The following is a 27557-nucleotide window of genomic DNA, read 5'->3' on the forward strand; positions in this document are numbered from 1 at the left end:
TCCGGCCGGGGGAGGCGGGGGCTGGCGCGTGACGCAGGCGGCCACACGTGGCCCCGGAGTGTGCTCGCGGGGACAGGTGCGGGGCCGTCACCCTGGCCGGGGCGTCCCGTCCCGCGCTCCGCTTCACTGGCGGCCTCCCTGGCGGGTTGGCGGCCGCGTCACGGGACGCTGTCCCCGAGGGGCTGCGGGCCGCAGGAAGGGCCCGCTAGCTTCGCCACTTGCAAGTTTTTCTTGGGGCCTGGAAGCCCAACTTGCCCATCCGAGAAATGGGAACTCTGAAATAAACAGATGGGGGGCGCACTCTGCCAACTTGGCCGTTTTATTCTTTCTCTACGTCCCTACCCGTTTTGGAGGCCAAGTGCTGGAGCAAGAAGACTGCCGCCCCAGACACCCAACGTCCCCGAGGCACGGTGGCCCGACTTAAATTTACGTCCCCCGGGGTCGGAACGCTGCTGAAAAGCCCCTCCGGGGCGCGGTCCCTGGGCCGGGTCACGTGACCTCCACTCGACGCCCCGCGGGGGGGGGAAGCAAGCAAGTGCGCATGCGTACCTTTTACCCCCCCCCCCCCCCGTTTGGCTTGGATGCAACCACTGTCAGCTCCTCCCCCTCCTTTTCCATCCTTCCTGACACACACTCCCTTCCCCCCGCCCATTGGTTACGTCAGCCAGACAGGACGGTGAGCCAATCACGGTGCTGTGTTCAGAGGCCGGCACGCGGAACCGGTCGGATCGGACCAATGAGGGCCCGCGGAGCGGACGCGCCCCAACCGGGCAGGGGAGCCGAGGCCGAGTGGGCGGTGCTTCCCCAGTCAGCATGTGGGCGGGGGAGGGCGGGGACCAGCAGCCGCAGAGGCGTCGACGGCGGCGGCGACGACGACGTTCCTCAGTCTTTGGGGTGGGCTCGGCGGCGCAGGCCGGGCATCGCGGAGGGTTCGGCGGTCAGCGGCGGCGGCCCTAGGGGGCCGCGGCGCCATGGGCGGGCGGTAGACGGGCTCGCGCGGGCGAGGCGAGGGGAGGCGGCGGTCGTCCAGGCCGCGGCGACCTTCGGCAGGGCCCGGGGGTGGGGAGGCCCGGGGCGGGGGTCGTCCCGGACAGCGCGGGGCCGCGGGGCGGGTCTCGCAGGCCGTCGGGGTGCAGGAGGCCTGGGCCGCCGCGAGGAGCCGCCGCCGGCCGCTGGGCCCCGCCGCCGGGCCGCTCGACGACGACGCTCCCGCGGGGGCCCCGCCTGAGGAGGACGCGGCGGCGGCGAAGGCGAGGCCGCGGGAGGCCGCGGAGGATGGAGGAGCGGAAGGAGGAGGGCGAGGCCGAGATCCAGGAGCACGGGCCGGAGCACTGGTTCTCCAAGTGGGAGCGGCAGTGCCTGGCTGAGGCCGAGCAGGACGAGCAGCTGTCCCCCGAGCTGCAGGAGGAGGCGGCGGCCGCCGCGCAGCCCGAGCACAAGCAGCAGAAGCTGTGGCACCTCTTCCAGAACTCGGCCACCGCCGTGGCCCAGCTCTACAAAGGTGAGGTCCGCGGCCGCCATCTTGCCGCTGCCGCCGCCTCGCCGCCGCCGCCTTGGGGTCGGCGGGTCCGCGGAGAGCCCCGAGGGTGGCTTCTCGCCCGCCCGCCGGGCCGGGCCACCGAGCCACCGCCGCCGCCGCCGCCGCCGCCCCACCGCCCCCTCCCCACAAGATGGCGGCGCGGGGGCGGACCCGGCGGGCGGCCGCGACCGAGCTAGGGGCCGGCGCGGGGGGCGCCCCCGTTTGGGACCTATCTCGGGGGCCCGCTGGTGGCTGGGGCCCGGCTGCCGGCGCCCCCGGGCCGGGCGGGGAGGGGAGGGGCCCCCAGTCACAAAATGGCGAAGGGAGGCGGCGGGGCCGGCCCATTGTGCCCGGAGCCGGCCTCGGGGCGGAGACTGGGAGGGGGCGCCTCCCTCGGCCGCCGCCGTCCCGGGGCTGCGCCTCTGGGCCCAGCGGCTCGCCGTGGCCCCCGCCGCGACCCCCTTCCTGCTGTCCTCGCACTTGAGTATGGGATCCTGAAGCCCTGGAACAAAATGGCGAGACCTAATATGGCCGTTCCGGAGTGATTGACGCCCAAATAACATCTCTCTCTCTCTCTCTCTCTCTCTCTCTCTCTCTCTGTCTCTCTCTGTCTCTTTTTCTGTCTTTTGTGTTTTTTTTCCTCCTTCCTCCCGGCTTTTTCAGACCGAGTGTGTCAGCAGCCAGGACTTTCTCTCTGGGTCCCCTTCCAAAACGCAGCCACCGCCGTCACCAACCTCTACAAAGGTAAAGATAACCTTGCTGCATTGCCGGCTAAGGGGAAGGGCAGCCTGCGTCAGGGTTTGAGCCCTGCGCTGCGAGGGTATTAGACACCCTTCCCCGGATCCAGACTGCCGGAGTCTTTGCTGCTGCGGAGTCCAGCCACCAAGTGCCCGGGGTAGTATAGCTAGATCCCTGCTTCTCAGCCGGGGCGTTTGACCCCCTTCTCACCTCCCCCGGGCACGTTTGACACTGGGGGCAATTTTGAATGTCATCGCTAAGAGGGGGCTGCTGAATATCCTGCTTTGCAGGAGATAGGCTCCCCCGCCCCAAATGTCAGTAGTGTGGAGGTTGAGAAGCTCTGAGCTGGGAGACGAGTGAGGCGTGCTTCTCACTGGAGAGGGCGCCCAGGGAAGAAGGGAATTTATAGTGCCACAGACAGAGAGGTGAGCACCTCCCGGAAAAGAGTTTTGAGTTAGGCAGCTTAGACCAAGGTATTTTTGTAGCGTTTAAGTGCGTTGAAAACTAGCTGTTTGGAATAATCTGTGCACATTAACATACTCCTCTTCCCTAGCAAGTTTAAATATTTGCTTTCAAAACTACTGCATATCTGATTGCATATTGTTGGCCAGAAATGTCTGATCAGAGTTTGCATTGATACATGTTTTATGGTAGTGTTTTTCTGGAGCTAATCCTCTCCCCTCCCCATGACATGAAGATATGTAAGTAAATGTTCATCGTGCTCTCTCAGTAACCAAGGCTTTAGATTTTGTGTCTTAATGATTTTGAAGATTTGGAAATTTGGATTTGATGTTTCTTCCAGGGCAAGGTTTCTATGGAGAAAGGATTTGAATTTGACTGTTAATCTTAGTAAAAATGTAATTAAATCAGATACTTTCAAACTTGGAGAAGCTGCGCTTAACAGTATTGGACTTTGTGCATTTCAAAATAAAACAGGTTAAAACACAGGCTGTGGAGAGACTTGCTTCTCAGATTCTTATTTTTGCGTAAGAATGTGCAATGATGGCAGCATTCTATAGGAAAAATATTTTTTATCGTGAGATGTTGTGGGTTGAATTTGCAGTTTTTTTGGTATAGTAATTTGAAAACATAAGTGAAACCCAGTGAATTGAATGTTGGTTTTAGGGAAGGAGGAACTCATAGTCTAGGCCTACGAGAAAAGGGAAATACAGATGATGCCCCAGTGGTCAACTTTGATTTTATGTAGCTGAGTTCCTTAAATTTTGACTCTTGAGTAAATTACTCTAAGATCCATCAGTGCTTGAGGGTGTTCAGCATTGTCTGACTTGGCTCTTGGTTTCATCCAGAAAAATTTGAAATAATACATAAAACTTGTTTTAAAAACTCATTTCTTGGAGTATAATTTGGGTGCTGTATAATCACTCTTTTAAGAATCCTAGCTTGAATTGGACAAACACTGTGAAGACATAGAGCATCTATCTCCAACCCAAGCCCCTGGCACCGCTGATCTGATTGCCATGTATATGGTTTCCCATTTCCATAAGGTCCTGAATAGAGCCTTATGGCACAGTCTTTTGTGCGTGATAGCATCCACTTCCCATGTTTCTGAGATTGATGATGCAGGTGTTAATAAGCAGTTCACTGTCCATTTTGGCCCTCTCCCCCACCCCAACTTTTTTTTTTTTTTTTTTTTTTTTTTTGCCTGAGTAGCATTCTGTTGTGTGTGGGGTGTTACTGTTTATCCATGTGTTTGTTGCAATTGATTTTTGCTTGAAGGGGGGGATGGCACCATTTCTGGTGGCTTTTGTATGCCTCTCTTTGCCTAGGCCATACAAAAATATGAATGTTCTTTAGATTTTAATTTTTGGTGCTGTTGTGTACTGTTGTATCTTTTTAGGACTAAAGCTGACAGTTTTGTGTTGTGCTTCATATAAGAAGATGGGTTCAGAAGCTGAACTCTGAAATAATCTCAAATTGGATTGCTTAATTTGAAATTGCTTTTTATAATTTATTTTCTTTGTTCAGAAGATTGAGAGAGACGTTAATTTTTTAAAAAAATGAAAATCATATATTCTTGTTAATGCAAATGTGTTAGATTGTTAGAACTGGTTTTATTTTGTATCCTGTTTTTGTAAAAGTAAATGCATCCTTTTTTACCTGGTAGGGAAGGTAAGTTGTGGTATGTGGAATTTGGTAGTGTAGCAACATAATTTTACCTGAATGAAGGAGAGGAGATAATGCTCTGCAGATACTCACATTCCTCTTTTTCAGGGTGAAGTCTTTGGAGAACAGGACTACAGCTGTAGGAATAATTAGATACCTTTTTTTTTTTTTTTTTAAAGATTTTATTTATTTATTCAACAGAGATAGAGACAGCCAGCGAGAGAGGGAACACAAGCAGGGGGAGTGGGAGAGGAAGAAGCAGGCTCATAGCGGAGGAGCCTGATGTGGGACTCGATCCCATAACGCCGGGATCACGCCCTGAGCCGAAGGCAGACGCTTAACCGCTGTGCCACCCAGGCGCCCCGGAATAATTAGATACCTTAAATAGAACCAGTACAGTTGGCAAGGTAGTGTCACTAGTGCATGCAGCATTAAGTAGTGATAAATCTAAATCATTGTTCATAGCTCCGATTAAATATTTAGATGTAATTTACAAGGGGGAGATTTGGAAGGATGTCTTTAAGCGGGCAGTACTTCTGTATTTTGTCTGATTAAACACTTACCTGGCAAACTAAAAATGGCTCATTTTGCAGACTGGGGAGAGGTTGGCACTTCTACCAGGTTCTTGATAACTCCTAAAAGGAGCACATGGGCTTTTAAAAAGTCGACCGCTCAGTTATTTGGTTTGGCTGGAAGGATTTAGAGGACAGCGAATTGTCCCTCAGTGTGGACAGAATTCAGGAAAATGGAGTGTGTGGTTCCTTCTCTCCCTGTTGTAGGGCCAGACTTTGGTATCCTCTTTTGGAAAGGGGAGGAACAAATGTTGGTTGCTGGTTTTTGTTTCTACCTTGATTTGGTAAATCTAAAGAGGGTGATGTTTAGTTTTCAGTTATGTTCTCTTCTTGGCCTAGTATATTTTTTGATATCTTCGACTCTAGAGGGGAGTGAAAAGTTACTGAGGTCATTTTAATTTAGCCCCGGGTTCATGCTTACCTGGGAAATACTTGGCCACACCTAGTCGTTTGCTTTTTAAAGCACCCTCCTTGGATTTTCCTGGGTGCCATTAGGAATTATTCTCCTTGTTTAATGCTCACTACTTCTGTTTGGGGTTTCTTGCTCAGAAGAGAGGTTGGACTGGTGGTTGTCCTTTGGGACAAGGCTATCCTAGGAGCCCCAGTGGTCAGCCTGAGGTGGGTGCTGGCGCCTTAGCACTTCAGCAGCATCCTTGACCCAGTGCTTGATCACACCGCACAGGGTCACTTCTTAGCATTTCCCTAATGGTTCTCTCTCTCTCAGGTTTTTAATGTTTTTTTCTTCTTTTACTTTTGTTTTATGCTAAGTTCCATTTCTTTACTTCTACTTTTAATTAAATACTTATTCTTTAAAAAATATTTTTAATTTTATTTTTTTTATGTAAGCCCTGCATCCATTATGGGGCTTGAACTCACGACCCTGAGATCAAGAGTCACATGCTTTACCAACTGAGCCAGCCAGGCGCCTCTGTCTCCACTTTTAAAAACCGCATTTGAGACTTTTGTTGCATGCTGAGTACTATCACATATGTTGAGAGGTTTCTCTTGATACTGTTTGTGTGAAAGATGTTTCTGGTTCTCTCCCTGAGCAGCATGTGCCCAGGGAACAGCTGTACTCCAGCGGTGCTTGAAGAAGGCCAGCATTGTTAGGCTTTCTAGGCCTCCTGCTAGGTTGTATGAGTTCTGGTTTTGGCCTGTCATTACTTAGCTGTGTGGTCCGGGAGGCAGATGATGGAGCAAGATACTGCACCATGGTGCTCCTTCATTCTCTCAACTGGAACTGGGGATAAGTTACTCCTACTTCAGAGGACAAGATTTGAGTTTAGTGCTGGTGTATGGTGAGTATTCCAAGTGCTGATCTTGTTGGTATTTAAGTTCTGATTTCCAGGTGTTTCTGGCTATGAGCAGTCCTTAAAATGAAGGGAAGAAATTCTAGGTTGTATTTTGTCTTTGCATTTATTCTTGTGTTGAAATAAACTTTGTGGCGTGGCGCTTTCCTTCTTCATCTTTCCCTAAGAGGGTACAAGTAAATAGAATTGACAGGTGAGAAAATGGTGTGACGCCCTTTAAGTCCTTATTATTGAGATTTCTTGATGCCAGATCCCTTTGTAACATGCTGTCTCACTTCAGCATGGCCATGTTGGACTTGAACATAAAGTGAAACTGAGCTGGTCTGCTGAAAATTTTTGGGCCCAGTGGTGAGTGATTGACATATAAACAAATGGTCAGAGAAAACATGTTCTACCTGGGGACAAATAGTGGAATTTCATCTTCTTAAATTTGACTTTCTGGAGCTGGTTTGTGACTCTCCTTTCTGCAAAAAACTATTACTGAGCTTTGAGACTTTGTTCAAAATACCTTAATATGGATTCCAATTAGAAACCTTAAGTCTTAGGTTTTATTCTTTAACTTTTGCTTAAGGAGCTGTGGCCTCAGTCATTCCTAACACCATTTGTAGATTCTGTTTGTAAATTTTTGTGGAAAACATTTTCTTCTGTGTAACTTTTCTGTAAAAGGATGTTTTGATTGCAGGTAAGCAGAAATACAAGCAGACAGGCTTCAGTGGTGTGGACATGGATTGGCTCCTGTCTGACATGAAGGCCGAGGGTAGCATTGACTTCATTCAGTGGCTCACACTGTCCTGCTCCATAGTCTCTTGGCCAGAATTGGGTCACATGTGTACTCAGAACCAGTATCATAGCTGCTGTTTGGGGCTATGCAGATTAGATTAGGACTAAACCACATGTTCCACTCTTTGAATTTGTGGAGGAAGCTTACCCCAGAGCTATCCAAACTGAAACTTGGGGGAGTACCTTTAGGAGAGGGAGGATGAGGATTGGATGCCAGGCAAATGGGGTTGCTACAGTTCTTCCCTGGCTCCTGTCCTTTCTGTGTGTGCTAGGTGAAAAATTAATTATCTAAATAGCTAGAAGTTGGTACCTGTTGTTGGATGCTACGTTGTCTGGGAATGCATGAGTCGTTTTCTCAAAACAGTTGGAAAATGGTTTTATTTTGCCTACAATTTAGATCTTTGTTTCTTATGAAACATTTTAAATGCTTTTTTCCCCTGTGGCAGACTGGATGACTAGTGGAGGTTGAAGTTCTAAGTTTGAATATTTTGTAGTCATTAGTATTCTTTGGAAATGTTGCTTTGAGATAGCAACGTGCTCTTACACTTCATAGGTCCTCTAAGGAGGATGGGAGATGGTTTCTCTTTTGTTGGGGAAGAACTACGTTGTAGAAGGAACTCTGTCACTTACCTAACTTTGGGCAAGGCCCTTTGAGCCTCAGTTCCAGTTCCTTGTTTAAGAAATTGGGATGTCTGCTCTGGCCAACTCACATAAGGTTTGTGAATATCAAAAAGCTATAAATAGTGAAATTGGATTAATCTTGTCTGTGTATCATGTAAGAAAGCTCTGCATTTGGTCTCCTGTCTCAGATCAGGTGATTCTGTGCCTGTTGTTCCCTGCCAGTGGTGAGAGGATTAGACTTGTAAGAATCTCTAAGTCCATTTCAGCTGTTCATATAAAAAGTTCCTTAAAAACATAAGAAACACGGGACATCTGTTACTTGTCTGCGTCAGTTTGTTTCTTGTATAAGGAAATGAATGTGTTGTGCTTAAAGGTTAGATTGACATTTTGATGCCCTTGGGGTTTGCCTAACCTTCAAGTTTATGGCCCTGTTCCACAGTGGCTTCGGCTTCAGTAAAATAGTTTTGGACATAAGACTGTCCCCACAGTTTCTGTGCTCTGCATTTCTAGGATTTGGATGTCTATTTGTCAGGGTTCAGGTGTATTCACAGCAGTCTTTGGCAGAGAGCCTTCGGAAAGCCATGCTTGTGTGTGTGTTTATTGTGCTTCTGTACACTAAATTAGCCTGTGATTACATTAAAATCCAGCCTAGTCATGCCTAAGATTCTCCAGTAAGTATTCACGTCTCTCCTGTTTGGTTCAGGGTATGATAGGAGGGTTTTATTTTCAACCAAGTAACTATTTAAAGTCCTAAACATAAGGACTATATTTGAAATGCTTTTGTTTCAACGTGAGATTTTCTGTTTAGGGAAATAACTGAAATTGGATTAATCGGGGTGGTAAAGTAATTGGATTTGGCTTTCAGGATATGCTGTGATTGGTATCAAACCAAATTATGCACAGGCAGTGCAAAAGCAGGTACCTGAAAACCTTAAATGTCATGCCTGCTGTTCTCTTTCTATACCTTCTAATCTGTAGAAGTCAGTGCTTGTGGAATGCCTGATAATTTAGTTTGTTCTTGGTTGGTTCTGATGTTGAGGCTTGCTCACAATTTCTGAGGTGAAATGATTGGTCGGTTACATAAAAAATTTTTTTTAGTTGCGTAAATTTTAGAAGAGCATCAAACGTGGATAACTATCTTTCATCTAAACCAGTGAATATTGCATTTTCCAACTTTGTTCAGACCTGTGATTGAAGCATCAGGCCCTCCCGTGAGGCGCCTGGCTGGCTCAGTCAGTAGAGCATGTGACTCTTGATTTCGGGGTCGTGAGTTCAAGCCCCACATTGGGGTGTGGAGCCTACTTAAAAAAAAAAAAAAAGCCCCAGGCCCTTGCAGATCTGATATTTGGGACTTCTTGTTGTGTCCTCAGTCAAACCAAAACGTAGCCAGCTTTCTTCCCTGGATTGTCAGTTTTTTTGTGTTTTGTTTTTTGAAAAGACTTTATTTATTTATTTGACAGTGAGAGACAGCCAGTGAGAGAGGGAACACAGGCAGGGGCAGTGGGAGAGGAGGGAGCAGGCTCCCAGTGGAGGAGCCTGATGTGGGGCTCGATCCCAGGACTCTGGGATCACGCCCTGAGCCGAAGGCAGATGCTTAACGACTGAGCCACCCAGGCGTGCCCGGATCGTCAGTTTTTTAAATAACCATCTCAGGTGTCCCCCCTCCCTCTGGCTCTTGAGTTTTGTATCCAGTTGAGGGAGAACGTTTTGCTGTCTGGTTTGCCAGGTGTACATTTAAATGCCTGCTTCATCCTGCTTTTGCACTGTGCAGGCCTGCTTCAGACTTGTTTCTTGTCGTCCTTCTGTGCTTCCAACATTTCCCCTCTGTACTTCCAGTTCTGGGCTTACTTCCGTTTGGTTCTTGAAAAATAAAATTTCCTTGGTCATTCTGTTTGGACCCACTTCTCTACATACAAGCTTGAGTAAAACAGTTCTTTTAGGTAGGGCAGGTTTGTAGAAACCTGGTTGCTTTGAGGTTCACACTTAACATTTCTCCTTTCTGTGGTGCTGTGGGATGGACTTAGGTTTTGCTCAAAACTTTGTTTTCTCTTTTTCAAAAGCTTCCAGCTCTTTCAGAATCACTCTTCTAGATATAGCTTTACCAAGGTCATCTTGAGTTTATCTACCCCTAAGGTTGGCTTTATCTGAGTCTTTAAGAGATTGGAAAGTGCTGTAGTGTCCTCTTAAATGTTATTTACCTTTTTTTAAAGAATTTTTTTTTAATTTATTTGAGAAACATCTTGCGTGCCCATGTGCAAGCACAGTTGGGGGGAAGGGGCAGAGGGAGAGGGAGAAGCAGACTCCCCGTTGAGCAGGGACCCTGAGATCGTGACTTGAGCTGAAGGCAGAAGATGGCTTCACTGACTGAGCCACCCAGGCGTCCCAATGTTTTGTACTTTTAAAATGGAGTTCATGCTTGCTTTGTTTATGATGAAATGAGAAATTAGAAGCCGTTGGTTCACATTGTAACTTGGCCATATTCTAGTAATGAGACACTAGAGAAATTACTTCATTCCAAAGGTGCTTTTTATATCTTTAGAATAGGAGTAACCCACTTCTCAAAGTTGTGATGGAGTTGACTGTTTTTAAGAGTGCTCCCATAGACAACTTCTTCCATGTTTTTGTTTGGAAGATTTTTTAGCAGTAAGGACTGATCATCTAAGGAATAGGCCTTGTGATAAAGTTCTGCTTGTGCTTCCCTCTTACATTCTTGCTTAATAATGCAAATTCATGCAGCTTGGGATCCTCTGTACTGAATTACTGTGTTTGTTTCTGGAACACAACTCTTTATTGGTTATTGCTTTTTCTTTCAGAGTCTTCTGAGTTAATGTGTTTTAGACAAGAAATTAAAAAATCATGGCCCAGAAAAGTAGTAGAGGAATGATTCTTTGTGCTACAGAAGATTTCTTGCTTTTACAGAAGGCTCAGGGATAAATGGAACAGTTGTCTTTAATGTGATTAAAGGTATACTTGTGAGTTTCTCTGAGCCTAGCAGTTCAACTAAAAATAAATGGCTATGACTTAAATTTCCCAAAAGGTTAGGGATCATTTATTGAAAATGTGGGTTCCATATATACAGGGGTAGTATTTATTTACAGGGAGACTCGGAGGCCAGTCTGAGAGATTTTTAAGGCAGGGTCTTTTGGAAATGATTGAGTTGTGGAAAACTGTTGGGAACTGGAAGCACAAAGAAAGTATACCTCGGGAAATGAATGAAGCCTTTTCTCTTTCCACTGTGCTGTTTGGTTTTGGTGTTGAATAGTCAGTCAGAATTAAGTTTTCCTCTTGATTTCTAAAATGTTTGCTATTGCCTTCAGTGTGTTCCCAGTTCTTGGTGCTGAACCTTTCAGTAGGAGTGCATCCCCAAAATGACATAGTAAATGCAGGTGGCCTAAGTGATGTGTGATATTTAGTCATCTGTTGAATGATGTGTGCTCCTACTTAGAATTAATTGTGAGATTTCTCATTTCTGAAGGAGAGTAGAGCTTAGTGGTTAAGAACCACAGACTCTGGAGTAAAATTTCAGCTCTTTTATGTATTCTGTGACCTTGCTAAAGTGGCTCAGTGCTCAGTAGCTGTTTCCTCTTTGCAATAGAGGGAATCCTAGTACCACTTACAGTGTCGTCTTTTTTTTTTTTTTTTAATTAACTCTACACCTAGTGTCGGGCTCGAACTCATGACCACACAATCAAGAGCCCCATGCTGTACCACTGAAGCCAGCTAGGTGCCCCTCAAGGTCTTCTTACTACCTTTTTTCTCACATGAAGCAGAGTATAGTACTAATACACATTTAATAATTTACCCATCATTAGTATTGTTAAACAGGCTAGCTTAATTAGATTAAGCTTAGCAAGATTTTTAAGGGAATAGCATTTTAAAAATGGTAACTTGGCTAACAAAAAGTAGTCCTGCTTTCTATTTAAAATTACTGTTTTTGGGGGCCACCTGGCTGGGTCATTCAGAAGAGCATGAAACTCTTGGTTGTAAGTTCGAATCCCACATTGGGTGTAGTGATTACTTAAATAAACCTAAAAAAATATATATATATTTTTTAAAGGAACAAGGCAGAAGCTCTAGGTCTACATGATGTGTTAACTCTGAATTTAGACCATTAAGATTCAGTGCCATGTATAACACTTCAAATATGGATGAAATACAGTTTAGTTTAATGGATTACCAATAAACTTTGAGAACCACATACTTCACGATACTCCTTTTGGTTCACTTGTAAAATGGTTTTCTTTTAGAAGAGAATGCAGCATGGCTCTACTGATCATCATATATCTTTTTTCTTTTTCTTTTTTTCTAACAGAAAGCGTGGATACTCATCAGCGAAGTTTTGATATTGGAATTCAGATTGGCTATCAGCGACGCAATAAGGATGTGTTGGCTTGGGTTAAAAAGCGCAGAAGAACTATTCGTAGAGAAGATTTGATCAGCTTCCTGTGTGGAAAAGTTCCTCCACCACGAAACTCTAGAGCTCCCCCAAGACTGACTGTAGTGTCCCCTAACCGAGCTACTTCAACGGAAACTAGCTCATCTGTAGAGACTGATTTGCAACCCTTCCGGGAAGCCATAGCTCTGCATGGTAAAGCCGTTTAAACATATTTCTTTGGAAAAATGGTTAAGAGTGTGCCTGTGGACCCATTTTCACATTTAGGTTTAGGTCCAGATATATTGTCTGTGTTTTGTCTATTATAGTAACTACATGCTCTAGAAATGTTTAAGTAGAATGTAAGCTAAGAACTTAACGTGGGCAATTTTTTGAATGTTAGCTAGCCCATCCTAAAAAATGTTTTTAGAAAGCTAGTTTGAGCTTATCAGTGTGACAATAACAGAATCTTTTGCAACATTGATTAGATCTTACTGCTTTATACTTACTATTGTACATGTTTTCTTACTATTCTGAGTCAAAGAGGAAGTTCTTGTGTCTTAAGAATTCTGTTACATTTCTGACTGCCCGGAGAGCCTGGTCAGCGGCAGGCAAGTGAGGCAGGTAGTTGTTGGGCTGTTCTCGTGGGAACTCCCTTTGACACTCTCAGGTATTGAGTGTGCCTGTAAAGGGTGAGAGTTGATGACCCAAGTGGGAATGGACAGATGTAAGAATAAGTGACTTTCCTTATGTCTGTTGTTCCTTAGGTCTGATAGTCAGGACTGTCAGGACAGTCACCATCACCCCAGGCCAGACATGCCATAAGAAGGCCGCCTTGGCTAAGGGCTTTACGTATTACTGGAGAAGCCTGGGGGTGTGTAGTCAACAAGTCTGTTGTTGTTTGTCCCTCTCTAATACAGATTTACAAGTAGAGCTGGAAGAGGTGCTTACATGACATTTAATACTGCTGTAAAAATAAAAGAACAACAAAGCAATGAGACTTAGTTGGAACTGAACAGGAAACATGGATGATACAGGTGACTAAGAGGAAAGAAGTAATTAGTTAGGTCAGGAGACCTGTTAAAAGCGAACATTTCTGGGCCGTAATTTAGGTCATGTGAAACTAAGTAACCTCGTATTAAAAAGGGTGGGATATAAATGCAGAGGGTTTCTGTGTCCTTGAAGCTTTAAGGCTTGTACAGATTCTTGTTCTCTTTGGCAGACCTTGATTCTATACCTAAAACCCTAATCAGAGCGTGGGGTTGGAAAAAGTGTTTTTTCCTCCTGATAGTTTATGATAAGTTAAAAACACAAACATTTATTGCAAGAAAGTCCTGATAACATGGATGCAGTACTTAGGACTGCTGGCTGTTTCTAATGTAGGGGAATAGTCCTGTCATCAGAACGTCTCAAACTCAGGCAAAAATGAGGTCGATCTGTTCTTACTCAGTTACAGAGTTCACCTCTTTTACCATTAAGTTTGGAACAGATGACTGGAAGTGTGTGTAGTGTCAGGTGACTGGCCTGTCCATGCACAATAGAGCTGGATGTAGTTGTCTCTAAGCATTCTGATTTTCTTTATCATCAGATGCATTTATGATTCATTCCATACCTCTCTCATTAAAGTTTCTTTTTTCTGTATCATACTATAGTTTAGAAGGTAGTTTTAAGACCACAGATGCCACTTCTGTTACAAAATATTAGTGCAGTTGTATACCTTGTAAAAAGTGCCAGGTTTCTCCTGCCCCACCCTTTTTTGACTGTTAAGCTTGTGATTTGTTATTTTCCTGAATTTTTGGAGTTTTAGTAACAATGTAGTTTTAAGAAGAGACTTTATAATCTTACATTTAAATTGTGAGGTTCAAGAAAGTTTAATTATAAAGCTATGTAGAAAAATAATCTTTCCCTTCTAGCACCAGTGCAGGATATACTGGAGACTCTGTGTACTCTTACTCCTAAGATTCCTACACTGAATTCATGTAGTTGAAACACTGTTGTGGTCAAGTAATACGGCCCCTTGGAAGAATATACAAAAACATAAATTACACCGAGTTTTGTGCTTAGTGGTTTTAGAGAACATCAGTATATTGAGGAGACAGCTAGTCTGGTTTGGGTGTTTAAAGTGATTGGAATGATTTCTAGTGATAGGGCATTGTTGACTAAATTGTAAGGTAGATTAATGACCAACTTTGTAACCAGGTGTCCTCCTGATCTGAGTTACTGGATAGTCTGTAAATTGAAGTGAAAACTGTCCAGATGATCTTCTAAAATGTATTTGGAGACATTTTCGGTAGGGTACATTGTTAGAATTTAGTTTTGCATATAATTGCTTAGCCAGATCTGTGAAATGTAGTTGAAGTCAAAATTGAAGGTCTTAGTGCATGGGAAGGAGAGTCTAAATTCATGAGGTTTTGGACTACAAGGAGGGGGGGACAAAGGAAAAGAGTTGCATATTGAAGTATACTTAATAAGTTTATAAACAGCAAACATGAGTGTATGAGGTCACATCATCCTATCCCTTTTTATGAGAGGACGTTTTCCCCTGTAGTTTTTCTTGATCAACTCCTAAATACTCTCCTATACCAAACACACCTGCATACACCTAAAATATGCATTTTATTTGAAAAAAAAAATGGCAAAGATGTAAGATACTTGTAGAGCATTTGTTTCCTGTAGACACTGAGGGTATGATAGTAAGATCTTCTGATTAGTACCTTGTCAGCTTTGGACTTAACACAATTTCAGTCATACATACATCAATTAATGGTTATCAAACAGTTTCAGTCAAATCTGTTGGTTATTGAGGCTTAAAGAATATAATCCAGTGCTTTATTTTGGCACTGGTCTGCAATATAGGTTGCTTTTTTTCCTGTGTACCATGGGACCTAGTCATCTGGATATTAAACTTACCAAGAAGTCAGAGAAATACGTAAGCATGTGCTAAACTGATTTTTGTCCTTGCCTTATTAATCCTTGTCTTAAAATTAGAACATCGAAAAGTTACCAAGTGCTGAATTAGTACCTGCTACCTCGTTTTTCATGTAACAAAATTTCAGATGGACCTAAAATCCTCTGGACCGTTTTGTGGTTCTCCGTCTCCCTTTCTAATTCTACTTCTTAGTCATCCTTTCTCATCTGGAGCCTGCCTTTTCTTTGTTCTTTGGTTATTTTATTTTATTTTTTATTTTATTTTATTTGTTTTTATGCTCTTTCAGCCTCGATCCTTTCCTCAGACTCTTTTGCTGACATGGATTACACTCTATCAAGCCCTAACCGCCTCCTGCAAGGCCCCATACTTGTAGTTTAGCCCCTGTTCCTGACTGCCTGGTGCGTGTGCTCCGTCATCCTCTAGTGGATGTCCACACCACAGCATCCCTGCAGAAGTTTTAGATGTCTGCAGCCCTTCCAGCCCCCTTAGCAAATACCTGTCTTTTCCTCATTGAGCCATTCAGATGCATACACGGCAAATTCTGTGCTGTCTATGGGAATGTGTAAATGAAGAGTATTTCCTTTTCTGTTGAGGCCAACGCAAACTTGGATAATTTACTTTATAATGTCATGAACGTGGGATGTGTAAGATATTCTAGGGGTAGAAAGGGACATTTTACTGTGCTGCCTGGCTGTGCATTAAGAGAAGGCTGTTTGGAGGAGATGAGCCTGGGCTCCGGGAATAATCTCCTTCCTGCTCTTGCTTCCTGGCCCCGAGATGACCCAGTCGACGGTCCATTTTTCCTGGGGCCACTGGAGTAGTCTTTTCGATCTTGTCACTTCACTGAAGAAAACTTTTATTTATGGCTAATGGGTTGAAGTCAGAACTGAGAATGGCATTGCAAGGCCCTTCTGATTGGGTCTTGACCTTGGGGTCAGATATCTTAGCCGTACTGTCTCATCTGTGGAATACCTCCATGCTCATTTCCTGATCTTTCCCTCTGCCTGCTCATACTTAAAGATGGATCAAGCGCCTCATCCAAAATGAAGCTTCCTTGCAGTTCTGAAGCCCTTCTGGAGCCTTCCTTGAGCTCTTAGTCTGTTCTCCCCTGGGATTTGCTTCTCTGGCTGTCCCTCACAGTAGATTGGGGCTACCTGAGGGCAGGGCCTTGTCTTAAAGCTTCTGGCTTCAACAGAACCTGGCAAAGAACCTGCTGTAGATGTGTTCTGAGTTGAACAGAGTTCAGAGGTCTGTTAGTGGATGGATATAACACAGTGGGGGCAGAGAACCTTTCAGAAGAGTTGAGGATCTTAGATCCCGGGATGACTGCAGTGAGGGTAGAAAGAATGGTGTGTACCTTAGGAGAGCTGCGGAGGAAACTCCTTAAATTAGAACAACTGAGACTTTGAACAGGGCTTGAAGATGATGCACTGTTACAGCTATGTTAGTGTTTACTTTGTGCCAGATTCTGCTAAGGAGGTGCATTTAATCCTGCACTTGCCTTGAGTTATTGCCATTTTGTTGATGAAGAAAGGGGGTTTATTTGGCTTCGATGGAACAGATTAGGAAGTGGTAGGATAGATGTTCCAGATCTGCCTGTCTCCAAAGTGCATGCTCTTAACCACTGTGCCTCCATATTTGTACATTTGTGGTCCCTCCCCCATGGGTCTGGGGGTGGGATGGGAAAGATCTTTAGGCTTATTTTTCTTATTTAAAGATATCAGACAATACGTGAATTTTCTATCTGTCTCTGGTTTTTTGTCATAAATGAATCTTAGTAGGCTTGAAGATGAATGGCTCTTGACCTGCTGCATTTCTGGTACTCTTTAGTAGGAAGAGTAGTTAGGCTTTTTTGTGTGTAGATTACATTCCCAGTATGACCTTGGGCAATATGGTTAACGTTTCCAAGGCAGTCTCCTCCTTTGTGGAAGGCGATATACTTATTGTAAGGTGTTAGAGTGAATGAGAAAGTAAGCAAAGTACCTACCTACCCTTTCACAACACTGTTTTTTCCCTTCAGAGAAGTGGGACTTCTGATTAGTTCTAAGTCCTGTGAGCGCCCTCTTTGCCTCTGGGTGACATTTCACTGCAAAAGTAGACCTAGAGCTCGGGTAGCCTCTGAGGATACTTTTTCCCCCCCTCCCTTTTCAGTAAGGATGGCCTTTTAAATTGAGTATATCACTCCAGGAGGGAAGGATAATGTAAAACTTACTGTTAATTACGTTACTTGCTAGGATCTGGAACTTTTTTCATTTTTCATGTTGATATAAACCAGGGAAGTTGGTGCTGTTCTATTTCTACTGGATGGACAGAGATTCTCAGTTGACTTGCCCAAGCAATTGGAAAGCCTTGGATTGAAATCTGGTCTTCTTGTTCTGAGTTTTGTTCGTTATTGGGGAGAGGGTTTAGGTGAAAAGGGTCCAGAGTAGGAATGGGGCATGTGTTCATGGACGGGAAGAGAGAGACCAGGCTGTGAGAAGCAGCTGGATGCCAAGGCAGACTTCACTCTTTTGATAACTTTATACAAGGCCTCCTCACTCACATCTTCTCTTAGATTGTGGGTTCCTGGCTGTGGTTCAGACTGTTCCTATAAAGATCAGAAACACTGGGTTATAGTTCTGAAGTCATTTTGATGACATTCTTGGCTGAGGTACTAGGAGCCAACCTCACTGGGTCTGGATTGTCCCTTCTGTAAGATTCCATCCGTTCACACTCAGGGACCCCTAGCATGCAGGGTCTGGTGTCATAATAGGCACTGGTGGGAATTGCTGTCATTGGCATTTGGCTTTAGGATCTAACCTTGCCCGGTTTTAAGTTCATTTCGTGTTTAAATTAGTAAGTTTTAGGGGCGCCTGGGTGGCACAGCGGTTAAGCGTCTGCCTTCGGCTCAGGGCGTGATCCCAGCAGTCTGGGATCGAGCCCCACATCGGGCTCCTCTGCTGGGAGCCTGCTTCTTCCTCTCCCACTCCCCCTGCTTGTGTTCTCTCTCTCTCTGTTAAATAAATAAAATCTTTAAAAAGAAAAAAATTAGCAAGTTTTAAAAAGGCTGTGGGCCGCCCCATTCACTAGTATAAGTACTGAAAGGGGCTTAGGTAGGCTAGCCTTTAACGTGACCCTGGAGAATTTCAAACAAAGGAAAGAAACAGAGCATTTGTTGTTTTAAAGAAAGCACTTAATGACTTAAGACAGCAACTCCTTAGTATGGAAGTCTGGCGTCTGAACCCTTTTTAGTTTGAAACCCTCCCTTTTGGTGGATGTGTTAGGAGTTTGATTTCTGCAGTTCAGATCCTTTTGTGAAAGTCGTGGTCATTTAAAAATAAAGTATATATTGTCATTCTGTAGCCTTTTCTATTGCCCAGGGTTTGGTGAACACTAAGTACTAAGTGCTGTTTATTAGAGAGGCTAGTGGTAGGGTCTATGATGCAAAGGTGAGTTACATAATATCCTTGAGTTTCTAGGCTGATAGAATTTGGTTAGAGCTTTTGAAGTATAATAACACAGGCAGTCAGATTGAGGTACAGTACCATCGCCCTAGGAGTTGAATAAACTCCATTTCTGGCTCCTCATTTTTTGCCTAGCAGTCTTCTCTGGGCTACGTACCTGGTGGTCCTTAGTCTCTTGAATCATTAAATTGCTTGAAAGATTCTTGGATCTGGAGGAACTGGGTGTAGGGCTTTTTCAGAAAATCATAAAAGGTCAGATAGGAATTTTTACCTAGGAAAAATGTAAGGTAAATTCCTAATTTGTCATACTCAATGTATAAAACTGATACCTCCTTCTCTTAGTGTTTATGGAAACCTGTGGATTCCAGGGCAACCTAAATGAATAGGGTTTTCGTTCTCTGAGCACAGGTTTTTGTAGCTTTTGTTTGTTTGTCAGAAAACATTTTTGGACCTGTGTGCACTAGAGCGATACAGAAGAGAGTTAAGAAATTTTGGTGAGAACAAGGCCTCTTGATAGGATTTGCTAGACACCTGAGATCCAATACATTTAAGAAGAAATGAAGTAATTGTGTTTGGTTCTGTTTCTTCCCCTTTCCTTATCACTCTTGTCCCTTTCCATCCATTGAGCTAAATATTTAGAAATAAATGTTTGATAGCTAATACAGATGTTTAGGTTAAGTGTTTTTAAACTGATGGTATAGTATATACGAAACTCCTTGTAACTTTCCGTTGCAGAGGACTAACTGGAACTGACCTGTGGGAGATTTTGATTTCATCCATCTGTCAAAGTCCTTCTCTTGCCTGTCTGTGCTCCTAGTGCAGTGTGTGGAACACGGGAGTAGGGACTTAATAAATGCGTGTTGAATGTTGCAGTCTGCATCTTCCTGAAATACAGAACTGTTAATAGTTACTTAACAGTAAAACGTTTTTAAAAACTTACTTGGAAATTAAGATGTAAGAGATTAATGCACCAAAGCAGTCTCATCGCTTAATTGCTTAAAATTGATCATTTCAAAGAATCTTCTTTAATTAAAATTCCTCTGCAGGCTGGAATTTCTAAATTATGGCCTTTGCTCAAGCCAGCTTTTGAGAACAAGAAAAATGAAGGCAGTTAACACAGCATTAACATTTTTGATGAAAAGTTGGCATTTTCTGTATATTAAGATTAGGTATTAGCTGCTGAAGTTTCTGGGGTAGGACTTAACTAAAGCTACCATACCAACATCAGTGATGCGAAATTGGTTTTGAACTTGAAGTAGAATTTTGTTGGACATTTTTTCATTGACGTGAAAAGGAGTCCATGTAGCCATGCCTCAGTCACTTTTCTCACCTAGTACTGGTAGTTATGAAGCACTTTAACATTTGAATTTAATTTTTCCACTAGTTTTCTGATTTATAAATACCAGTTTCTTGGAAAGTTTGAAAATTTCCGAAAAGTAAAAAATTCAGTATCTTGTTATCCCACTATATAGAGATAACTACAGTTAAATGTTTGGTGCATTTTCTTTCAGTCTTTTTTTCAATGTATAAATATTAAAACTATTTCATAGTTGAGATCATACTGCATATATGGTACTGTATCTTGCTTTTTTCATTTTAACGTCGTGAGCATTTTTCCCATGGCATTAAAACTGTCTTTGAAAAATTTGAAAGCATTGGGCTGTCAGCATAACTGAAAATGTTTTCTTGGTGTGACACATGTATCTTTGTAATTGGTTTGATTTAGTGTGCTTTACTTCAATAAAAATTCAGTATTACAATTTACATATTGGGGTGGGGAGTGGTATCTACTTCAAATTACTAAAATCTTAGTAGAACTCCTTTTTCAATAATTTGAACTCCTTCCCTGGTGCATTTAAAACACGACATTCTACACACAAGTGCTTGCTTAAAACCTCAGAACACCACTCTGCAAAGGGAGTGCTACCCACTTGAATAGCGCAATTCATTTGAAATGCAAGAATGCCAGTGTCCTGGGGTTCCAGTCAGGAAGTTACCACTTTGTTCAAATGGTGGGGATTTCAAATCCCCCCTTTAATACTGGAGATGGGAGAACTGTTGGAGCAGATCTGCCCAGGGTCCTGAGCCTGTGCTGAGTGGATGGACCGTAATGACAGCCCGCGTTTTCTCCTCCCGGGCTGGCCCTCTGCCCTCACAGGCCAAAGGGGGTTGGGGAGCAAGTAGACAGTGTAGAGGCAGCCCCCAGGCCCTGGGCTACCGGGTGGAGGAAGGGAGGTGGACCGGTTCTGCACTTGCTCTTTCTGTGCCTGTCACCTGACTCCATGCTGGGAAACTGGAATGACATGTAATTAATTCTGAAAACAGGATTTTCTTACTATCTCAAGCATGAACTTGGTATGAAAATAATAGTTATGTGCTACTTTTAACAATTGACCATGTAACCTAGATTCCTATAACTTGGACTGTGACTTTGTTTTAGCTCCGGTGGGAGCTTTCTTTTCAAAGTATGATGAAGTCATCCTAATCTTTTTTTTTTTCCTATTCCTGCACTAATCATTTAAAATGGATGCAGAAACTTTAAAACTGATTGAGTTTATCTTGTATTAAGCAATTGAGACTTTTCTGTCTAATCATACTACTTGTTCTGCTGCTTTTGTCAATTGATATTCCCATAGCCCTTTTGAAAACGTGTGTTTTGGTAGAAATTAAGTTGTATGCCCTTGGGCCGTACAACTTAGTTTTTAGTTCTGAAGCATGTTCAGACTTTCTGTACTTGTATAGGCCTGATTGTTCATGTGGCTTAGCTAAGGTTTCCTGAAGCATCTTCCAGTAGCTGTCATTGGTTTATAAAATAAAATTTGGGCTGTTTAAAATAATATATTTTTTGGTTGTTCATCTTAATTTTTTTTTTTGACACTTATGAAAAGTCTTTTTGGGGAAGATTTTAGATCGTTAAACTTTGAAAAGAATTTGCGCTGCTGAGAGTAGATAGGAAGCAGGTAATGTGGCACATTGTGACTTGACTTTAGCTTCCCAACTAAGCCCTGAGTCATACACCCAAGAGAAAAAAGATTGCGATTTTCCAGCAATTACTGGGGAATTTTCAAATTGACCAAGTCGATAATTTAATGTCTCTTCTTTTTCATGGAGAATAGCAGTGGAAGCAATAGAAGTATTTGCTTGATGTGCCTGTTCACTTCTGGTGGAGTATTCTGTGAGCCTTGGGTATCTTTCCTTAGGTGTTAAACATGTTGCCATGTTAACGAGGGGTTCTGGGGAGGGGTGGGTGGGGGCTATTGAGTTCTCTTGGTGGTTTCAAATGATAAAGGGATCCTCAGTTTAATTATTGAAGTAGCCCAGTTTTGTGCTGAAGGCCCACATTCTGCAGTGTAATTACTTTAGCACTTCCTGCATTATGAAACAGCTATGAAAAGGTTATTGTCTTAAGTTCATGGACACTTTTTAGTATTTTGTTGTGGGCTGCTAGGTTAGAAAAAAAGTACAGGTCTCCCCTCAAACTGGTGGAGAGCTGAAAAAAAAATGCCTGCAATTTGGGAATAATTGGAGTTTTTTAAACTTGATAAGGCAAAGATTTAAGAGAAGAGAGTCACCTGGGTTTGTTTCCTGGCGTTGGAGAGGTGAATGAACGTCAGCAGCTTTGGATTTCAGTGGATTTCAAAATGGGCAGGACTTTGAAGCACTCTCCTGTTTTGAGAATTCGGTGAATGTTGTGTGCCAGGCACCATGTGCATTAGGTAGAGGTGAAATGACCCTGTTGCTAGGAAGAGCCTAAAGGATCCTACTGTGCTGTGTAAGATGAGCCTGGGACGTTCCTTTTCCCTTCCTTTCCAATGTGTTTAATAAACCAGTGTGGGCTGAGGAGGAAGCGTAGTTCCTTTTTGATGTTACACTGGAGATGTCCAGCAGGCAGTTAGAAATACGAATGGGTCCTTGAGCTCAGGAGAAAGGCCTGCTCCTGTGGAAAACGATGCCTGTAGGTGAGCTAAGGGGTCAAGGACACCACCCTGGGTGCCACCAACCTGTCAGGGGCAGAAGAGAAGCCTGCAAAGGCCACTGAGGAAGGAGCTGGCAGGCTGGAGAACAGGAAGGAGTGGAGAGTTTCAAGCAAGAGGGAAGAGGAGCCAGCAAGAGACTAAAAAGGAGAGAGGTAGGAGAACCAGGAAAGAAGCCTCCTCGGGGAGGAGCTGCTGGAGGAACTAGGGGCCTCAGTCAGCAGGAGCAAACGGAAGGGAGGCAGCCACAGGCCCGACCCTCGGAAGGAACAATAGGTCCTTTGCTTCTGGCCACGCACACTCCCGGTGGGAGCACAGAGGGCAGGAAGGGAGAGAAAGTCACTGTGTAGTGAGGCCTAAGGCAGGCTAGGCCCTAGACCCTGTCACCACTTCCTGCTGAAATGTTGACTTGAAGAAGGGGCAGTGTCACAGTGAAGGAGAAGTCTTAGATTGTGCTTGAGTTTGAGTCCCAGCTCTTGCTCGCTGGCTGTGTGACCTTGGGTCGCTTGCTTAACCTTTTAACCATGGTTTCTCATCCGCAAAACTGGTCAAAAAATAGGTCAATAGGATTATTTTGAGATGAAATTTAAAAGAGTGCCTAACACAGGAAGTGCTCCAAGTTTAGTGCCTTTGTCATACATAATTTTTTTTAATAGGCACCAGCCTTGCAATGGAGTGGAGCTAGAGAGGGGCGTGATCAGCTTTCCTCTGGCCAACAGTGGGGAGGGGGAGGACATCTTCCGAGAGGGCCGATCGGTACCAGGTAGGGAGTTTGAGAGCAGTTCAGAGGAGGTGTGTGGTGCAGAATGGGACGGGCCTAAGGGAGACTGCTGAGGCCACATGCCTGAGAGTGTTCACAGGGTATTTGTAGAGTAAGAACGGTGTCAAAGGGAATTTATTAATAGATTTGATGTGGTAGAAAGTAGAGAATTTTTTCTCGACTTAATGTTCAAATTTAAATCACATTTACAGAGCATAAAAATAGAGCGGGCCCCTACCCAAACAAACCTGTAAGCTTATTTTAAAATCTAAGGTACAAGTTCTGTTCTTTGGGAACATGGGTTATACTAGATCCGATTCTGTAAATTTAGTCCAGCAATAACAAGACCCCTTGTGTGAGGCTAGAGTAACGTAAGGGGGTTGGAGTTCATAAGGCAAATCCACTGTCCGTGGTTTTCAAATTCAGCACTATGGTTAATGATTCCTGGCCTCGCTTCTGCCTGTCACAGGTTTATCCTGTACATTTCAGAGTGGAACATATGTTTGCCTCCTTAGCTATTCCAGAGTCTGAGGGTTGAGTGTCCAACGATAAGGGCTGGGTCTGTTCTGGATTTAATTCAGCCTTGAAAGCAGTAGGATTTTTTTTATACCATCCTTGTGTTCCCTCCTCTGAGGGATTATATACGGTAATAAGTTAGGCTGTCCAAAGGGGTATCTACCAAATACAGTCCAGACCTTGGGTGATCATACAGCTTGATCTGCCCAAGGGCAAAGTATGATGTCCCAGCATACTTTTTAATAGTGATCCCTTTTTTGGGCTTGAGAGTGCACTGTTGTGGATGATAAATGACGAAGTCAACTTACCTGGAGGGGTAGTTGGAACAAGCCCACTCAGGCCTGGAAATGATTGCTTGGTCTCCCCTGTGTGCACATAACACACACTGGAAGGATCTGTGGGGGGTAACTGGATAACCCAATTGTCCTGTTGGAAAGCAAGCACCTGCTGTCCTCAGCCATCAACTACAAGTAATACATAAACCGACTAGAGTAGAGGGGAGGGTTCTGTGATAGGTGTGTACGCCTAGCATGGTGCTTGCGACCTAAGATGCTTCCAGGATTTGGTAACGATCAATATTGCAAATACTGGTAGTATTACCAATAAAACATCTCCTACGTCCGAAGCCCAGCAATTGGTTTTTTCCAGAAGAAAACGTAACTGCTCCCTGGTGACCCCTTAAGAAAACAGGAAAGACGTCCTTTGACCCTATGAAACGTTGAACGTAAAGTGGGTTGCTTTCAAGAGGGTTACATAATCGAGCAACTCTAAAACCTCTTTTCTTCTTCCTAGGTCTTAGTGGTGCAATGGCTAGTATAAGCGTGCGTTCGAGTACCCCAGGCTCTCCTACACATGTAAGCAGTGGATCGAATGCTAGTCGAAGGAGAAATGGACTCCATGATGTCGATTTGAACACTTTCATATCAGAAGAAATGGCACTCCACTTGGACAATGGTGGAACTAGAAAGCGTACCTCAGCCCAGTGTGGCGATGTCATTACAGACTCACCAACCCATAAACGCAACAGAATGATCTAAACTGCAGACATTTTCACACCCACCATGCTGCTTGAAAGCCACTTGATCCTCAACATATACTATTATTGCAAAGGAAACATGAGGCCATCTTCCCTTGTTCACTGTTTCAGACAAGTGAATTCTATAGTGGTTGCCATAAAAGGAAGTTCTAGGTATTTACAGTAGATGCCTCTTGTAACTATGGCTTTCTTAAAACTATAATCCTAGCAGAGGACATCAGATATCGTGTAGTCATTAGCAAGATCATCATAGGCAAACATATATCTGTTCCAAGGCTAAAAGTGACCTTAACTGTATTTATTCTCAAAGGGAAAGGAAATATCAGATGTTTATTTGGTTATAGAATGCTTTTTTTCCCCCCTCCCCCGCCCTTGGTCCATTTCTGCTGTGTTGAGTATTTTGCTTCAACAGTATTGCCAGGTTCCTAAAATGATCTCAAACCCACGATTTGGCTTCCTCGTCAGATCTGCAGGCTTCCATTTTTTGCAGCAGCACTCTATCACGCACCTGGGCTCTCCGGAGTCACGGTGTGCGACGTCTGATGATTGGACTGTGCCCCGTTTTTTAGTTTTCCAAGCAGTTTCTAATTCTGGTGATTGTGTGATGTAAAGAGGTGCTATGATGGTCATGCAATTAATACTTAATATTGAATCAATACACAGAACTTTATCGGATTCACTTTGTGTGTGTTAGCGCTCTAAAAGTAGCAATACTATTAAATTGCCCCCAGACTGACCCTGTAGGCTTAAAATACTCCCGTTTTAAGACAAGTACTACTTCCCACGCAGGGTACTGTTCCTTATGGTAAATGTAAACACGTAGACTGCATTCAAGGGGGACCTAAAGTAGAGAGGTCATGAACTTTGAGGATGGGCTTCCTTTTCGGTTCAGTATTAGCGAGAGGGAGATGGATGGTGGGGGAGGGTTGGTATTCCAGTCTTTCTTGTCCCGTAGTACATTTTTCATGAATGCCCTACTTTGTGTGCAGTTTCCACTGGAATGGCGGAAGGTAAAGGTCTTTTATCTGCTATAATAATGTGGTCACAACTTAAGTAGCAACACCCCGTTCTCCGGTCCCTCTCCCCCTAACAAGTGCAGTTTGGAATCTCATTCTGGAAGAGATGGAATCGCATGGAGGCTCTCTAGATGTTAGGTAGACCTAAGTAAAGGTTCCGAGTAGATCCTCTGTTGAGTCCCTATAAGACCTCTTGTAGCCACAATGTTTTAGAGCATGTTTGATTGTTTCCTCTTCATTTTTAATATCTTGAACTGAATGATAGTCTTTTTTAGATGAAGAACTGATGTCAGCCTGCCAGGTACTGTAACTTATTCTATCATATTATTATATTATATATCAAGTAGGACAGTGAAAATGTTTCCTTGCAAACTCGTAGTCCAGTATCAGTTAACTTCCTGTTTTTATCCTGAAAAGACCATTGCAAATCAGTGTAAGGGTTTTTCCAGTTAATTACTTACAGCACTTTGTTAAAAGTTTGCAGTTCCTTCAGCCATTTAATAATAATCTTTCTGTGAAGAAACTTTGCCGAGTTAACCATAATATTCATTGACTGGGTGGGAGGTGAATGGAATGTGTGAGCTGAAGTTCTGTACTCACAGATCTAGCCCTTATTAAAAAAAAAAAAAAAAAAAGTCAATTCCGTACTAAAACTAGGAACGAGAAGTGAGGTATTACTAAATTTTTGCGAAAGTGGATCAGTTTTTGTTTGAATATAATAGCAGGAAGAATTACAGCAATCCGTCATTTTACCTGAAACAGACAAGCCTGTGTATTATGAATACTTCTAAGCTTCCCTTTGGAATATGCCCAGAAATGCATTTGGAGTTACCTTGTTTTTCTATCGTCCATTTAGATTCTGGAATGGGCGTTTGGTGGTGTGAAGCGTTGCCCACAAGTGGCCAGAACTCCTCTTCCTAAAGGAATTTGAGATTGAGGAACAGCTGTATAACCTCCCCCTTAAGCCTTGGTTCTAGTTCGTCCCTCTGAGTTGAATATAACATTTTTTTATTTTTGGTTGTTTTTGTTTTAGTTGGTGCTCTGACGCTTATTCTCAGTACCCTCTACTCTTGATTGTCAAATTTTGATAAAACATGTGCCATTTTCTTTGGTAAGAGAAAGCAGGTCTTAATGTCTGCCAGAACACGATTTATATGCCTTATTGGCTCCATTAAACTTTTTAAAAACTTTAGCACTCGTTACTTTTTTCCACTGCATTTAATCTCAAATGCTGTTTGTCAACTCCTCGTAACTCCTCCGCCTGTTCTGTCTCATGGCTCTCTTCCGCGCCCCCTGAGCACAAAATAACCCTAAGATCTAGGAGTAGAAAGGGACATGATTTCTTCTCATAGGAAGACTTAGTTCTGACTGCTAGATTTTTGAAGACTTTGATTGTGCCATTTTAGATGCAAACAAATCATGGAAGATTGCATATTGTGTGGTACTTTTTAAAATAACATTGATTTCCCCCCCCTCCCAGTCTCTTGAGAACAGTGTAGGCTGAATTTTAAAACTTAACAGTTTACTTTGGGGGAACAGAACCTCCCTTTATCTTTTAAGCTAGATTCTCGGATTCGTTTAGACATCATGACTCATTAGATCTGTTCCCGTCACCCTAACTTGGCATGAGTGGGTTGAGTTCATCCTTACACTGCAGTGTTCTGAGCATGGCTGAAGCATTAAAAACTTAATTATAATGTTTAGTATTTTATAGAGCAGAATTAATGGAAAGCATTTGGCTGAATCTAAAGACCCACAGTCAAATTCTTCAATGTGGTTTACCCAAATGGAGTAGTGGTGCACACCTTAAATCATGCAATGAATAAATAATTTAAAAAACCGAAAAA

At 43.6% G+C, this 27557-nt stretch overlaps 1 protein-coding gene across 1 annotated transcript; it reads left to right on the plus strand.

Moving 5' to 3' along the window:
* The first annotated feature begins 1101 nt into the window (after positions 1-1101).
* Positions 1102-27557, plus strand: HAPSTR1 (HUWE1 associated protein modifying stress responses). The gene is made up of 4 exons (XM_026520345.4): positions 1102-1501; positions 2183-2263; positions 11977-12252; positions 24451-27557. The coding sequence occupies exons 1-4, from the start codon at positions 1276-1278 to the stop codon at positions 24693-24695; spliced, it is 828 nt and encodes a 275-aa protein (XP_026376130.1). The 5' UTR covers positions 1102-1275; the 3' UTR covers positions 24696-27557.

The sequence above is a fragment of the Ursus arctos genome, unplaced genomic scaffold (genome assembly GCF_023065955.2).
Source record: "Ursus arctos isolate Adak ecotype North America unplaced genomic scaffold, UrsArc2.0 scaffold_2, whole genome shotgun sequence".
In the NCBI taxonomy this organism is placed as follows: domain Eukaryota; kingdom Metazoa; phylum Chordata; class Mammalia; order Carnivora; family Ursidae; genus Ursus; species Ursus arctos.